This window comes from Hordeum vulgare, chromosome 1H (genome assembly GCF_904849725.1).
Source record: "Hordeum vulgare subsp. vulgare chromosome 1H, MorexV3_pseudomolecules_assembly, whole genome shotgun sequence".
Taxonomy (NCBI): Eukaryota; Viridiplantae; Streptophyta; class Magnoliopsida; order Poales; family Poaceae; genus Hordeum; species Hordeum vulgare.
This window is the reverse complement of record NC_058518.1, coordinates 22,301,209-22,318,618: the sequence shown is the minus strand read 5'-3', so window position 1 is coordinate 22,318,618 and position 17,410 is coordinate 22,301,209. Positions and strand designations below refer to the sequence as shown.

The following is a 17,410-nucleotide window of genomic DNA, read 5'->3' as shown; positions in this document are numbered from 1 at the left end:
TGTACCTAGGACCTACTCCTCTCTCATAAGACCTACTCTACCCTCTCTTAGGTAGAATATCATAAAACAAGATAGGCCCCTGACTCTCCATTATGAGGAATGGAGATCATCTCGTCTCCAATTCTTGTCCTACGCACAATGTTGCTTCCAAGTAGCTCTCTACGATTGACCATATCGATCATGAATTCGCCGAGGTACTTGCTCGCATAGTCATGATGCTCTTTGCAAACTTCCAAGAAGCCCTCATGCATATAGTATGGGTACGCGGCGCAGATATATTTGATGATCTCCATATTGATGATGGAGTTGAGATACAATGCATACATGCGGATGAACTGGAAATCTAGCTTGGTCATGTGGAACATGTTGTAGATGTAGTCAAATCGCAGGAGGAATTGATTCGTGGGCCAGGTATCGACGTACAACTTCCCACCCAGCACATGAGCAGCGTAAAGCGGGTATCCTGGATGCTTCATGACCAGAAGGCTTTTCTCTCTATCCAGCACATCTTCATGGAGTCTCTTTAGATCATTGCTCAGTATGTGATCTAGCGCTTTGGCAGGTAGGATCGGCTCGCGGGCGATGTGGAAACGCTGCTTACCATCGACATGTATTCTGGCTACCACGAGGGGTTTCAGAGTCGGATGGCTGCTTGAAGCACCTATGGCGACTTTAGGGCCTTTCATGGCCGGTATCTTCCTTTGCTTCTTGGGGGTGGCGGTAGTGAGCCCACCATATCTTCCCTAACCACCACCCCACTGTCCTCGGTCTAAACAGTGGACGGGCCTGGGGGGGGGGGTTGCTGGGTAGAGGCGGCATCTGGAGGCGTCTCCTGTGAGGATGGCTTGAAGAGAGACTTTTTGCATTCCTCCTTAGGACGTTCCGGCTCTGGCAAATTAGGCAACATCAAGTCATCATCTCCACGGCCATACCCTGAGTCTTCGGCGTCCTGAGCCATCAATCCATCATAGGTATTGAAATACTGGTTCGGGTCCTCATTATCATCCTCCATGTCATCATCAACATTTGCTTCTTCGACAGCGGGGGCGACATGATCTAGCACTAATGGAGGCTCTCCCTCGCGTCGTACGCTACCATCATCCGCCACGACAGGTGCAGGTAATTTGGTAGGTGGAGTGGTGTTCACACCTTCTTGAGAAGTTGGCGTTTGCGTGATACTGGGCTCCTCGAGATGAAGAAGAGATTTTGGTCAAGTCAAGAACCAATTCTTGTATGCGCTAATCGTCTTAGGGGTCTCGTCGTCACTGACTGGTATCGAAGGAGACAATGCTCAAAGCCCGCTAAGACACTGGCCATGTTAACCATGAAGACGCCATCGGGCATCTATCGGTTGTGGAACATGCGGTCCTTCGGCTTCACGATGGTTGCCTTTCCCACAACCACCTTCTGGCCCTTGATGTCGTAGAGTAGGGTGCACGGGGTGTCGTCGGCCTACGAAGGAGACATGTCTGCGACATCAAACATCAGAAAGGCAACCGAAACGGAAGACTACAGACATGCTGGTGAAAAGGGTATGATGCGTAATTAATTACCGTGAGGGCGTCGAGCTCAGCCATCAGGAAGGCCCGCCGAGCATGCCAGAGACGGAGGTCGGGCTGCTATGAACAGGAACGGGACCTTTTGCGGTAGCTTGGGCAGGTGTTGGTGTTGCGGTGTTCGCCGAGTTGCTCCCGACAAAGCTGGGAATTGGAAAGTCCTCCGGCCGTGCATTTGGATTGCTCTTCGACCGATGGAAAATTGCCAGAATCAAGTTGGCCACCGCGTCAGTGACCAACCCACTTACTACGTCGACCAACTCTTCACTTATGGGTACTGGTGATTCCTTCAGGTTTCGGAGTGTGGTCGGAGCACTTCAGTATTTAACACTCACATGTCCCGATATATCCTTGGCTGTGAACAAGGTGTGTCAGTTTCTATCTCAGCCTACATAGGTGCATTGGGAAGCTGTTAAGCGCATTCTGAGGTATGTAAAGGGTACGCTAGACACAGGGCTTCAAATTCGCAAGTCACGGTTTACTGGAGTCAGTATTTTCACTGATGCAGACTGAGCAGGCTGTGTTGATGACAGACGCTTCACAGGTGGCTTTGCTATATTTGTTGGACCAACTCTTATATCCTGGAGTTCAAAGAAGCAGCCTACAGTCTCAAGGTCCAGCACTGAGGCAGAGTATAAGGCATTAGCTAATGGAGTGACAGAAGCCATTTGGATAGACTCAGTTCTCAAAGAACTTGGAGTTACACGGCAACGCACCCCTATTCTATGGTGTGATAATTTAGGGGCAACTTACCTGACTGCAAATCCAATGTTTCATGCTCGAACCAAACACATTGAGATTGACTTCCACTTTATGAGAGAACGAGTAGCTGCAGGTGCATTGGATGTGAGGTTCATTTCAACAGATGATCAGCTAGCGGATGTGTTTACTAAACCCGCTACACGGCAGATGCTAGACCGTTTCAGGACCAATCTGAATCTCGTATGTAGTTCAGATTAAGGGGGCATGTAAATTAGGGTTTAGTTTACATATTGTATATGTTTACATGTAGGGACTCGTATGTAATTATACCACCCTGATCATGTATATATATATATGAAGACGTGAGAGGTTGTAACCCTCATGCAAAACCCTACACCCTTCGCTTTAACTACGACTTGACGACGTTGTCGGCGAGTGGCATCTCAGCCAGCTCGATGTCGGCATAGGTGAGTGCGGTGATGGAGACCTCCATGGCGGCATCGACGATGGGCAGCATGATGGCGGGCTCTGTGTCGTCGACTTCCACGGTGCCGTTGTAACGAAATGGGCGCGTGTGGTGATGGCGGTATCCGTGCCGTTGACATTCATGGCTCCGGCTTGACGACATCGACAATGGATGGCGTTCGTGGCGTGCTTCATGTCGTCGTCTTCCACGGACCCATATGATGAAGTAGACGCGAGTGATGATGGAGAACTCATTGCCGTCCAACTACATGGCACCGGCTTGATGACGGTGTACTCAATGTCGTCATCCTCCATGGCTCCATGGTGCCGTTTGGACGAAGCGGACGAGAGCGGTGACGGTGGCCTCCATGTTGTTGACCTCCACGGCTGGCTTGACGACGTAGACGATGGGCGGCATCTCGGTGTGTCATCGTCCTTCACGGCCCCGGTGGCTGCATCTCTGTCCACAGGCTGCATATCTCCGTCGACAGGCCAGAAGCCAGTGCGATGCGATAACTTGATAAGCATAAGCATACCGTGGGCTGACGAAGTGCTGAACAAGCATAAGCATGCATTACATACCCAACTGATTAAGTAGCCCAACATAATCAATCAAATTCGACGGTACTGCCAACATTATTACAGATCAGAAACAGTACTGAATAATTTTACTGAATTCAGCCCGACTGAATACTACTACTGGTACCACTCAGAGTGCAACTGGACGATATTATTACAGATCAGAACTACTACTACTGGTACTGATGACAAGTTTTACTGAATTTCGTTGCGCTGAATAATACTACTGCTAGTAATACTGCCCACGGTCAGATTATGCAGCAGCACAGCCTTATATGTCTGGTTTCACTCTGAAAATCACAGCGCAAAGGCAAACACGAATATGACGAACACGCACGAATCTCACAACCCCCGGCGTCCTGGCCTGGCTCTTCCAAATTGGAACCCACCTCTCTCAAACCTAACCCACCTTCCCTTCTTTCATTCCGGTTTTGGATCAACAATCACATTGTAGCTAGGCTTCAGACACGTGACAAGGGCCTTCTTCAGAGTCGTCACAAGGGCCTTCTTCAGAGTCATCACAAGAGCCTTCTTCAGAGATTAAATCGTCACTGCACAAAAATAAGCAGAGTTAGCAACAGACTGTAGTAATCACGGAAAAAAAAGGCAGCAAAGAGGAGGGTTACAGGCTTTACAAGCGTGGGTCAAAATCCTTCTCGGGGATATGCTTTATCTTATGCCAGTTTGGATCTCCTTCTGTTTGACAACCCTTCATCAGCTCGTCATCGCAGTAAGAAATATCAAACTCCTTTGAGAGACTGGGGCAGTGTTGGAAGCGACCGGATATTCTTGCATCCGTGGATCTTCAGTGTATGGAGCGAAGTGAGGTACTCCATGTTGCCTGGTAAGGCGTCCCAGCTGTAACGAAACACAAACCCCAACAACACGGCTCAGTTTACAAAAATATGAAATGCAAAACGAAAACGCAAATGCATATGGAAACAAGAAAACGCAAAAAAATTTAAACGTTTGTTGGAGGTATGCATAAATCTTGTGTGGTTCATATGACCTCTATCAGTACTCAGTGTTGGAGTATTACCCTCCAACCACAAAAATGATAGGCCTGAATAGACTTGATGTACCCCGAAAAAACTCAGCCCCACCTCCCCTCTCCCCTCTCAAAAAAAAAGAGAACTTTGTAGCTATGAACCACACAAGCATGCTTATCAAATAATCAGTCCTTCGGCAGATGAGAATGGCCGGCCTCAACAAGCACTTATGAACAAAAACCATACCTTTGCGAGCCCGAGAGTATTGAGAAGTGCGACGATGTCCCCGACGATATGAAAGGCAGTGTAAGATTCCACGTCGGACAGGGCGGTGGTACCGCCATAGCCGCGAAGATCGGGCGCGACACAATGGTAGCCACGGGTTGCCAGATTCTCCATTTGGTGGCGCCATGAGTACCATAGTTCCGGAAAGCCATGTAGGAACAACACAGTCCCCTTGGATTGCCCCTCTGGGCCGGCTTCTGCCACATGCATCGAGATGTCATTCACCGCCACAGTCCGGTGCCTGATCACCACACTCTCCATGCTCGCCATCTTTCTCTCCCTCTCTCCCTCTCTCCTTCTCTTTGCGTGTGTGGATGTGTGTTGCAACTTCAGCTTCTAAGAGTAGCTACTTAAAGACAAGAAAGTCTGTATATCTACACTGACGTAGATTGGATGGCTGTGATCCATCATGCTAGGCAACTTTTAGTCTTGTATTGGTTTATCGCATTATCTTTTTATATAAAGCACTTTATATGCGGTAAATCGCGTGTGTACGTAGAGCCACGCTAGGTCGTTATCAGAACCACTCGTGCCCACATGATTCGTGCTACTACGATACGTCGTTGCCGTAGAACCTTTTCCTTGTCAGCATACACCAGCTGGTATAGTGCTCGTATTGGCACTGTGTCCCAATAAACGGCTGACATTGGAGCCTCACGCATTGAAACGATAGACGCGTCGACGGGAATTGGTTGCACGGCATTAAAGCCTCATAGTGATGATCACCATTCCGCTGCTTTCATCATGCTGCAGCACATCTCTTATTTGCTGTCCCTCTCATGTTCATCTCCTATCTCTCTCTCTCTCTCCCCTCAATGCCTCACGACAGCTCTTTTGGCTCTTCCAGCACCTCTACTCTTCTAAGGCGGCGTTTGGTTCACTGGTTATATATCCTTGGATGGGCTGGGGATAGCCAGTTTTCCTAAGGATGCCACTTGTTTGGTTTGTGGATGGGGCCTCGGGGTGGCCGTGCAGCTGAGCAAGGGCACCAGCGCACACGCCGGCTCATCAAACGCTAGAGCGGTGGCCGGACTTCAGCGGCAGTTGATGGTTCCAGAAGCGAGCCACAGCACGGCGGCGATGGCGCATGGCGGCGTTTCCAGCATGTGCTCCATGTGCGCTCCCTGTACGAGGGGCGTCAGTTTGCTGTAGCTCCCCGACGGCATGCATGGTTGTTGGGCACTAGTGGATGGGGCGTGCCATTGGCACACCTCCTGATTGTTCATGTGCGTACTTATCTAGCTTACGCACTTCTACGGGTATACGTTGATCCTTGATGGCAATTATATATAGCAAAACGGATTTTCAAAGAAGTGAAAGCCTCGATGCTTATGTGCTGGGAGAAGATCAGTCCCATAAATTACGACTTGATACTTTTGGATGAACACAAGTTCATGTACAGGCATGTGACTGAAGTCGATTTGATAACACATTCATTAAGAACAATAAACGTCTTCTGCTACTCTTATGATGAACTGTCGCGCAACAAAGACTCATGTGAGGAGTCACCAGGTCTAGGATAGACACCATAGCAATAGACAAAAGGGCAAGGCTAGTATTCGTTGTACATAGGACTACACAATATGGTAAAGACCTATAACTTTTAAAAGATAGAAGTATAAATAACAAAATATACTCTGTACATTACCATACATGAAATTAATAAATAATAAGGTCATGTTGTTGATGATTAAATTTGTTTCAAGCACAAACACAATAACTGAACCATTTGACAGTCTCATATCAGGTTTGATCATAAGTTTGCTTTCGTAGTTCAGGGCGAGTTGTAACATCATCCTCAACGTGTGCTACCAAGTTCTCCCAACTTTCCTGCACCAGAAGCACAAAAAACAGCTTTTCAGTTTTCTAGTATAATGCACCTTTTAAGTCTATAAACCTTTTACAATCTTATCAGAGAAGCCTGGTGTGGCAGAGCTGGCTATAAATAATCAAGAACTTGTGAACTTATAGTAAAATCGTAAACAAAAATTACTTTTTGAAAAGAAGAAACAATTTGACCTTTGCCAGGCTAAACAAAAGGTAAAAGATCATGATAATATTTAAATGACGACAGGGATGGTTAGGTACATACATTTTTTGATAGGTCACTGCCCATCTCCATGGTACGCAAGCACAGAGGAATTATTTCAGTTTGCAGGAGAAATCCGATAACCTCAGTATCATCAACATGCATGCATAATACTCCCTCCGTACCTAAATATAAGTCTTTTAAGATATTTCACTAGGTGTCTACATACGGAGCAAAATGAATGAATTTATACTCTAAAATATGTTTATATACATCCGTATGTAGTTCATTAGTTAAACCTCTAGAAAGACTTATATTTAGGAACGGAGGGAGTAAGAGGGTCAAAAGACTTCTTGCAAAAGTAAGAAGAAAACATTTGGTATTTAGAAACACATGCAGCTATTCCAAAATCAAGAAGAAAACATTAGATAGAAAATTGCTTATTTATAAGTCAATTGTAGTAAGCAGCATCAAACCATTAGTATGCAATAGAAATATGATTGACAATGGAAGGTAGGTGAAGCACAACTATACGTGATGGACCAAGAAGGCATGCACGGACAATGGTATGGAGAAGTTGATTGTTAGTTGATGATGCAGGACCTGGTAGATCTTGTTCATCCGGACATCGAAAGCTGAAGCAAGCACATGACAACAAATATTCCGAAATTACAAAGTAGAAGTGGCTAGAAAAGTAAATCAGTCTCAGATGCTACATCAAACAAACAAGTACGAAATCAAGATTTGCTCTAGTTGAGCCTTGAATCGGTAGCCTTCACACCTACCTTGCTCTAAATTAATGAAAATAAATAGGTATATGTGCAACATGTGAATGTAGCATATCTTAAAACATCACCTAAATCTTTGATGGGAGGTCCAAACATTAGAACTCATGTACCAGGAGCATGGGTCCAGGAGGGGAAGATTGGGCCAGATATCTAAATCCTGATGCACCGACATTTCACCGAGCTTTTCATGGTAATGAATTCGCGACTCAGAAATTTGGGGTTGTCGATATACAAAACAATTCAAATATATCACAATCATATAACAGTAATGTCGTGAATGTATCTAACATGTAAAATAGTATATATCCTCAAGCATGGCGGTGTGAAAAATAAATATGATGGATGATCATATTCTTATCTTATTATGTGCACTAAATACATAATATATGTTAAAACTATGCACCATTGTCTTTTTGAGCCTGTACTTTCAGAATTCAGGATACTGTTCTAAAAATCTACATGTTGTACATTATCTGCACTGAGTACAAATTTTTGAAGACACCATTGTTTCCTAGTTGCACAGACTTGAGCACAAAAGCAAGCTCACTAAATTTCCTACAAACCTTGTGGAAGAATTTCAGCAAAAAAAGATCATACCAGTTTAGATTCTTTGGAGGCTACGGTTGCTATATATTGATTATTCCCATTTTACGAAATATGGTCCAACACATCTTGCATAGTTCATATGTGCAGCTCTGTCAGAGATACGGAGGGCCCTTTCCTTCAAAGATTGTGTAGATGCTCCCATTTGACAAAATGTGGTCCAACACATCTTGCATAGCTCACATGTGCAGCCCTATGAGAGATACAGAGGGCCCTTTCTTTAAACGATTGTGCAGATGCTGAATTATCCACATGAAGGCCAAATTTAACGAAGCAACGAGCTCATATTCTCTCACCCATCTTTTTATATCATCCTGTAGTTTTCTGCCGAAGATAAGAACTTGATTATTCTTTAACATCTCTTTCTTGGAGCTAACAAGATGAACCTTTACAATAAGATCCAGAGCAAGACAGAGATGACTAAATATTTCGAAGCATGTACACAATGTTTGTAGTCGATAAAACCAATAAATATAATTTAAAAGGGCTGCAAGTTCTTATAAGCTTTAAACATCAAATAGCTTCCCAATTTTTGCATGCACTAAGGCAAAAGAGAATCAAAACAAGAATTTATACCAACCTCACTTCCAACATCTTTATTCTACCTCAGAATGTTGTCATCATACTTCTAAATGTAAAGGCCTACTCCTATCATAAGCTGCAGGGGTAAGTTTCACGTGTACCATATGCACATGGAGGAGTTAAAAAATATGAGATAATCAAATACAAGATAGAGGTTCCAACTGAATCCTTGTGATTAGCAGTTCCCCGAAGATATATGAGGAGCAAGAACGTAAAGAGTAATACTAACACGCTCAGTGCACCGCCTCCCTTCGCATAACCATACAATTTCATGACAGCTACATCACCAAGTGAAGCACGTTCTTTGAATGCTTATGCCTAATCAAAAGCAGCCTGACCTATGCTGCCATCCATCACCAACATCACCAGATCACGTTGCTGTTGGAAACCCATAAAAAGGTCAGTGAAAATTACAATAAAAAAGATAACAATAACAGTACAAGACTATGATAGTGTACATATCGTTGCTTCAGCGACTTGACACATTTCCTCGAAAAGCGCAGCGTCCTACTTATTGCTCCCGTTGGTGTCGACAATGATGAGAATGAGATAATATTTCACTTCCCTGAACCTTTCCAGGCCTTCAATGGAAATCTTCTTCATAGTATCTGATTCCATGTAGCTGCAAAGGCGACAATTTTATTTAGCGCAGATCTTGTGGAGAAGCTTTTAATCCATATGAGTAAAAGATATCCTGACCTTGGTTGCATTCTGCTTCAACTGATCAAAACTACCTTTAAAGGTTGTGTGTGATTGCATAATAACCAATCAGTTGCTAATTATTTGTGATTGATCGATCACACGTATAAATTTTGGGTGTTTGTACTGACGTGGGTACAGTCAGATCTTAATCTGGCCATGAATCCTAATCTGAATATGCCACGCGATTTACATAAGAGCTGGATTAAAAACACATATCATCTGACGAAGAAAATCGACGACGGAACAGACTGACCTTGTGTTGGTGCTGCAGTAGTCCAACTGTCTGCCGGCGTTGTCGAAGACGAGGAGGTCCACTTTCGCTTCGCAGAGCACGGAGAGCTCATGCGCGTCCCTCAATTGCCTGTCGTTGTGCTCGCTGAAGGTGGCCAACCACGAGGTGTCGTCATCGACCATCTCGCGCCCTATGATGAGGTGCTTGTTGGTGCTCGCGATCTGGTACCTCTTTTTGTCGGCTACACCCTCGTCGTCGACCTCCTGGCGGCGGTGCTGTCGCCCCTCCTTCTCCGCCGATGCAGATGCGCTGGAGGGGTAGGAAGCCGATCGGGGCTGGGGAGGAGGTCAAGCAGCTACGGCTTGCAACAAGGAGGTGAGGTAGCTCCGAGGTAGACGCGAAAGAAGGCGAGACGGCGGCGGCGGCAACCTAGAAATCCATCCGAGGAAGGAATGGAGAGAATTTTAGGAGAGGAAAGGGATCGCGTGAGTGGACAGAGAAGGAGCTCGACGTTTTACCTTGCGTGCCATGGTCGACACTGCTCCAAGGGGTTCGCTCTTCCATCTGAGGGAGGTGTTACTTGGGTACAGTAAAATCGCCACGTGGATAGTCCCACTGGTCGCACTTCATGCGTGTTCATGCGTGATGGATGCATGGATGTGTAGCTAAATCCGTAAATGCACCTTTGTGTTGACCTGTGCATGGATGTTTCTTTATAGATATATTTTAATGGAAAAACATTTTCACAATAACTGATTTATTTCATATCCATCCAATCAAACAAAAAAAATGCTATCCAACCAAACAAAAAAAGATGGCTATCTCATCAAACAAAAAAAAATGGCTATCCCACCTTAGTGAACCAAAAAAGAATCAGGGATATCCCCAACCACGTGGTTGAGGATATGCTTAGCCAATCCTTCACCGCCCTTAATCCAAACGCCACCTAATACGGGCACGGCCATGGTGCTGTGTTTCTGTAGCAAAAATCCTAATCTTGTGCTGTCCTGCGTGAGAGTAAACCACTAAGCTTGGAAGCTGCCGAAGACTGTGAGCTGCTGTTTTTTTCGAGGTTCCAAACCTGGCTAGAAAAGAAGTAAAAAAAAACGTATGCATTGTATCTGCACTCATAATGCAGTGGATGTGGGCGCAATATGTTTTATGTAAGCTTGCTAGTTGTTGTCGTATACAATGCATTTGCACCAATAATGCAGTGGATGTCGCCGCAGTTTGTTTTATGTGAGCTTGCTAGTTGTTGTCGTATATAATGCATTTGCACCAATAATGCAGTGGATCTCGTCGCAGTTTGTTTTAGGCCAGTGCTCTGCACCGGCGCGCCGGCCGAAACCGCGCGCGGGCCGCACGATCCGTCTACCCCGCGCGTCCGCATCTTAGATTTTCATGCAACATTTTTTCTCCGATGCAGCAAAATTTCGACGCGATGAGTCAATTTTCGTCAATGGTTGCAACAAAAAAAATTGTAGCAAAAAAATAACTACGTAATCGTCGCAAAAAAACAAAGCTGATGCTGCGTGATAGCAAAAGTCAAATGTCGGTTGTAGCAAAAATCTACGTGAACGTGTATACAACTTTTTTAGTGAACGGTTGCAGCAAAAAATGATGTCGGTTGTAGCAAAAGTCAAAACGTCGGTTGTAGCAAAAATCCAACGAACTCAAGTTGCAACCAACCGTGGATGCAGTTTTTTTAGTGGACAGATGTAACAAATGAAAAACGCTAGTAGCAAAATTAAACAGTAGTCGCAGCAAATTTACGCGGTATAAAAGTTGCATTCCCTGACCAGCGAAGCGCGTGCGTGCGAAAAATGTTGCATGCCCGCGCGAGCGAGCGACCGACCGACGGGTCGGTTCCGCCAGCGCGTCGTATGGAAACGTTTCCCTTGCTTTATGTGAGCTTGCTAGTTGTTGTTGTATACAATGCATTTTCACCAATAATGTTGATGCAGGTGGCGTTTGGTTGTGTGGCTATTCCAGGATGGGATAGGGATAGCCATTTTTATGAGGGATGACAATTGTTTGATGAGAGGATAGAGTGGTTGAGGACAGCCATGATTCCCGAATATTCCCATGAAAAACTGGTTGAGGTTGTGTGCGAAAATCTAGCAGATGGTCCTCGTTGGACTCTGATCACCTCCTGCAGCCCCAAAAACGTTTTCTTCCTGCATCTCACCCGATTAATAGAACCAGCCCCTTTCTGACCTCTGCACGATGATACGAAAGGTTGTCGGCATGTGGGCGATGACTGCGGGAAATCAGAGGACCAGAAAACATGGAACGGGTTGTGGCGGCGGCTGCGCTCAGTGAGCGACGGCGGCAGGTAATGGATAGCACCAGCGACGGGAAATCGGAGCATCTGACAGCGTGAAACTAGAAGCGGTGCCGGCTGGACTCAACGAGCGCCAACGACTTGGGATCGCAAGGCTTCTCACCTCTCCTTTGTTCTTGTCTAATCTCCGATCTGATCTTTCCCCTCGTTTCTATGCGTCCACCATGGAGAAGTAGAGCGCTCTTCTCTATTGTACTATGATAGTACGATCTGACCTACAATTTCTATTTTGGTTGACAAGCTTGTATTTTAACTTGAGCAAAAACTGCAGAAATATATGTCCATTTGTAACCTGACGTTACGCAAGTAAATAACCAAGAATAATCTTAGACCAGCAGTAGGAAGAACGCCCTTAAAAGCGGTTGTAATATGCACTTCCTGAAAATTCAATTTGTTTGACTTCTCAGATGGTGACAACACTGAGCATGAGGAGATTTTAGAAAAATCAGCCAAAATTCACATGTATGGATAATCTCACCTTCTTATAGCAAAGAGGTCACCACAACAACCTATCCAATTCTCATCATTTCACTCAAACAACAAAATGTGGTTATCCAAGACAACCAACCCCATTCAACCAAACAACAAAAGGTGGTTATCCCTAACCTGTTGGTTAGTAATATCCTCAGCCAACCCAGCCTTGCCCTCGAACCAAACGCCACTGCAGTGGATATTACGGTGGGTGAATGAATTACTGTCGAGCAATTGATAGAACCGCGCAAAGTCATGACGATATCCAAGGCAATGATCATACATATAGGCATCACGTCCGAGACAAGTAGACCGATACTTTCTGCATCTACTACTATTACTCCACACATCGACCACTATCCAGCATACATCTGGTGTACTGAGTTCATGACAAACAGAGTAACGCCTTAAGTAAGATGACATGATGTAGAGGGATAAATTCATGCAATAGATATAAACCCCATCTTTTTACCCTTGATGGCAACAACATGATGCGTGCCTCGCTACCCCTGTTGTCACTGAGTGAGGTCACCGCACGGTATGAACCCAAAACCAAGCACTTCTCCCATTGCAAGAATCATAGATCAAGTTGGCCAAACAAAACCCACAACTTGAAGAGAATTACAAGGATATGAAATCATGCATATAAGAGATCAGAAAAAACTCAAATAAGATTCATAGATAATCTTATCATAAATCCACAATTCATCGGATCTCGACAAACACACCGCAAAGAAGATTACATTGGATAGATCTCCATGAAGATCATGGAGAACTTTGTATTAAAGATCCAAGAGAGAGAAGAACCCATCTAGCTACTAGCTATGGATCCGAAGGTCTATAATCAACTACTCACGCATCATCGGAGAGGTCATGGTGTTGATGAAGAAGCCCTCCGTATCCGAATTCCCCCTCCGGCAGGGCACCAGAACGTGCCCCAGATGGGATCTTGCGGAGACAGAAGTCATGAGGATTTCGGCTGGAAATTTTGGTAGCATAACACGTTGGGTAGCCGGAGATTTGAGGATCATAACAATTATATATGGTATTATAACTAAGGTATCAGCATAAATGCAACTTGTGTGCTTAGGCTCCCACTCCTAGCATCAATACCAGGATTTTTCATCTCTAAGAGCTAGCTACTTGCTACTCCAATGTGTGAGCTATCATTTGTTTGCTATAATTCACAATTCTGAAAAGAACTAACTAATAATCAACCAACAGCTCCACCCGTCATCATGGCCTCAGGTTTCATGACCACGTTATATCCATCCTTCTCTTCTTCAGTCCACACCATAAGCTAAGGAGAGCTAGCCATCGGCAGCAACTAAGAAACATAGGACAGGCTCAGATTTACACCATCCGTCCTCCTCGCCTTCATGTGATTGTAGCTCCAGGACCCTACACAGGCAGAGAGACAAAGAGAGAGCAAGATTGATAAGTTAATCAACAGACAAGTTACAAGCTCTCTACACCATAATGACAAGCAAGCATACTATCAACAAAAACACAACCAAACAACTGCAGAGGCACCATAATCGACTCCTGCTCCTAACAAGATGCTACAACCACAACAAGCATATTGTTCTCAACATTTTAGGAAAAAAGCTACTGCCGCAAGAAGCTAGAAGACTATTATTCTGAGAAAAAGCTACTGCCACAAGAAGCCCATTCTTCTCGGAGCTACACCTAAATGATTATGATCCAGGTTTCATCTAAATAATAACAAACTATAGTTTTCATGAATTTTCAAACTATAGTTTTCATGATGATAGCCTCTTGCAGGAGTTCAATTCCCAGCTCAGCTAGACGGTTTGAGTACCAGACATTTTGAGCACGTGTTCACTGACAGACGAATTCTCCTCCATCTTACAAGCATAGAATTTATCGGAGGTCTCATACCTCTCGATCCGGGCGTTCTTCTGAAAGATAAACTTCAACTCCTGGAACATCTCATATGCTCCATGACGCTCAAAGCGACGTTGAAGTCCCGGCTCTAAGCCATACAAGACTGCACATTGAACTACTGAGTAGTCATCCTTACGTGTTAACCAAGCGTTCTTAACATCTTGGTCAGCCGTAGCGGGTGGTTCATCTCCTAACGCAGCATTAAGGACATAATCCTTCTTCCCAGCTTGCAGGAGCAACTTAAGATTACGAGCCCAGTCTACAAAGTTGCTTCCATCATCTTTCAACTTAGCATTCTCTAGGAACGTATTAAAATTCAGGGTGATTGTCGCGTGAGCCATGATCTACAACACAAATATATTCAAAGTGGACTTAGACGATGTTCAAGATAATTAGAATTTAACTTAATCAAGTTACTTGCTAAACTCCCAGTCAAAAAGTACATCTCTCTAGTCATTTGGTTCATGATCCAATTCCACTAGCTCAAGTCTGATCATCATGTGAGTTGAGGATAGTTTCAGTGGTAAACATCCCTATGCTAACCATATCCACTATATGATTCATGATCGACCTTTCGGTCTCATGTGTTCCGCGTGTGCAACCGTTTTGCACCCGTTGTATGTGAACGTTGAGTCTATCACACCCGATCATCACGTGGTGCCTCGAAACGATGAACTGTAGCAACGGTGCACAGTCGGGGAGAACACAATTTCGTCTTGAAAATTTAGTGAGAGATCACCTCATAATGCTACCGTCGTTCTAAGCAAAATAAGGTGCATAAAAGGATTAACATCACATGCAATTCATAAGTGACATGATATGGCCATCATCACGTGCTTCTTGATCTCCATTACCAAAGCACCGGCACGATCTTCTATCACCGGCGGTACACCATGATCTCCATCAACGTGTCGCCATCGGGGTTGTCGTGCTACTCATGCCATTAGTACTAAAGCTACATCCTAGCAATATAGTAAACGCATTTGCAAGCACAAACGTTAGTTTAAAGACAACCCTATGGCTCCTGACGGTTGCCGTACCATCGACGTGCAAGTCGATATTAACTATTACAACATGATCATCTCATACATCCAATATATCACATCACATCGTTGGCCATATCACATCACAAGCATACCCTGCAAAAACAAGTTAGACGTCCTCTAATTGTTGTTGCATGTTTTATGTGGTGACCATGGGTATCTAGTAGGATCGCATCTTACTTACGCAAACACCACAACGGAGATATATGAATTGCTATTTAACCTCATCCAAGGACCTCCTCGGTCAAATCCGATTCAACTAAAGTTGGAGAAACCGACACTCGCCAGTCATCTTTGAGCAACGGGGTTGCTCGTAGCGATGAAACCAGTCTCTCGTAAGCGTACGAGTAATGTCGGTCCGAGCCGCTTCGATCCAACAATACCGCGGAATCAAGAAAAGATTAAGGAGGGCAGCAAATCGCACATAATCGCCCACAAAAACTTTTGTGTTCTACTCGAGATGACATACCTAGTTCTGATACCATCGTTGGAGAATGTCGCATGGAAAACAAAAAATTTCCTACGCGCACGAAGACCTATCATGGTGATGTCCATCTAAGAGGGGGATTTTAGATCTACGTACCCTTGTAGATCGCACAGCATAAGCGTTAATAAACACGGTTGATGTAGTGGAACGTCCTCACGTCCCTCGATCCGCCCTGCGAACCGTCCCATGAACCGTCCCGCGATCCGTCCCACGATCCGCTCCGATCTAGTGCCGAACGGACGGCACCTCCGCGTTCAGCACACGTACAACTCGACGATGATCTCGGCCTTCTTGATCCAGCAAGAGAGACAGAGAGGTAGATGAGTTCTCCGACAGCGTGACGGCGCTCCGGAGGTTGGTGGTTGGTGGTTGAAGTTTCTTCACATAAGCATCGCAACCCCAAACTTTAAGAAACGACAACTTTGGCTTCTTGCCATACCACAGTTCATATGGTGTCGTCTCAACGGATTTTGATGGTGCCCTATTTAAAATGAATGCATTTGTCTTCAATGCGTAACCCCAAAATGATAACGGCAAATCGATAAGAGACATCATAGAACGCACCACCAACTTAAACAATTTCAGTAGCAAAGATAAACATAGTTCAACCAAAAGCCATTGAATCCAATAATTTCACCAACATAGCACATAGGTAATCAAACTCCACCAAATCATGCACTCCCACCACTACCAGCACTCACGTCGAACCTTTGATCTTGCAAGATCTTTCCGAGTGATTTACCAATATTGTCTCGTTGTTTCATCCATTATGCTTGCATCCGTAAAAATGATAACTTGGGGAAACATGTAAAAAACGGAGCCCTGCCGTCGGCAAGAGCTTAGGCCTTTTTAACCCTGTGCGGCTGCGTGAGGTGGCTGCTTCTTACCCTTGGTAGTTACGTACGTTGGTGTGGCATCCCTACATATTTCGTTCTCGGTCATGTTGTTGGTTGGCTCGATTAAAAATCATTGTTCGCGTTTGTGATTGTTGTGCATCCACACGGAAGAGGACATAGATAATTTATCAGTCGTGGAAAAAAAAGTTGAAGCCGGCCTGCTCTCACAATGGAACAACAGAAATTATTTCTCGCAATCATCTATGAGGTAACCAAAAGATGATGTTGGGAGTTGGTTGATTTATTAATTTTATTGCTATTTACTAGCACAAATAAAACTTTAGTCTACGAGTTCTTAAATGAATTGGCTTGCACATGTGAGCCTGGGGAGATTTTGGTCTTAGTGTTGTAAGTCAGATAAGAATTCTCCTAGTTCTTAAATAAATTGGCTTGCCCATGACGTAACACACACATCATAATGGTAGCAAAGAAACGATGCGAAATGTCAGTCTTCTTGAGGGTTGCTTTTCAAATAAGATCATTTGACTCGTTTGTATCCCTTTATCATGTCCAACTTAAGGGGAGCATGTGAGTTACTCTTCCTCTTCTTTTTGTCATAAAGTGAAGACATTCATATGAAAGCGGTCCAAACTTTCTCTTCAAAAAGCAAAAAAATGGAAAACAGTTTTTTTTTCTTTTTAAAAAAGGAAAACAGTTGAGACGCGAAGCACACGCAACCGGGCCGGGCCTTGGGCAGCTACATTTACAACCCGTTCCATCTTCCACGTACCTGTAAAGAAAAGAAAAGA

General features: G+C 44.5%; 1 protein-coding gene and 1 pseudogene across 1 annotated transcript; both read right to left on the bottom strand.

Moving 5' to 3' along the window:
* LOC123395850 overlaps window positions 1-4,991 on the bottom strand; it is a 64,034-nt pseudogene extending 59,043 nt beyond the window's left edge.
* Window positions 4,992-7,661: 2,670 nt separating this feature from the next.
* Window positions 7,662-10,136, bottom strand: LOC123405197 (MADS-box transcription factor 2-like). Its single transcript, XM_045098983.1, has 3 exons — window positions 10,031-10,136; window positions 9,534-9,941; window positions 7,662-9,200 (listed from the first exon to the last, which is right to left on the bottom strand). Exons 2-3 carry the CDS (start codon window positions 9,692-9,694, stop codon window positions 9,086-9,088), a joined length of 276 nt encoding a protein of 91 aa, XP_044954918.1. The 5' UTR covers window positions 9,695-9,941; window positions 10,031-10,136; the 3' UTR covers window positions 7,662-9,085.
* Window positions 10,137-17,410: the final 7,274 nt, after the last annotated feature.

Bases quoted from the DNA above. Each gene is read 5' to 3' on its own strand.
- LOC123405197 (XM_045098983.1), bottom strand. From the start codon at position 9,694: ATGGTCGATGACGACACCTCGTGGTTGGCCACCTTCAGCGAGCACAAC. The intron at 9,201-9,533 runs GTCAGTCTGTTC...TCGCCTTTGCAG, and splicing joins TACTGCAGCACCAACACAAG to CTACATGGAATCAGATACTA.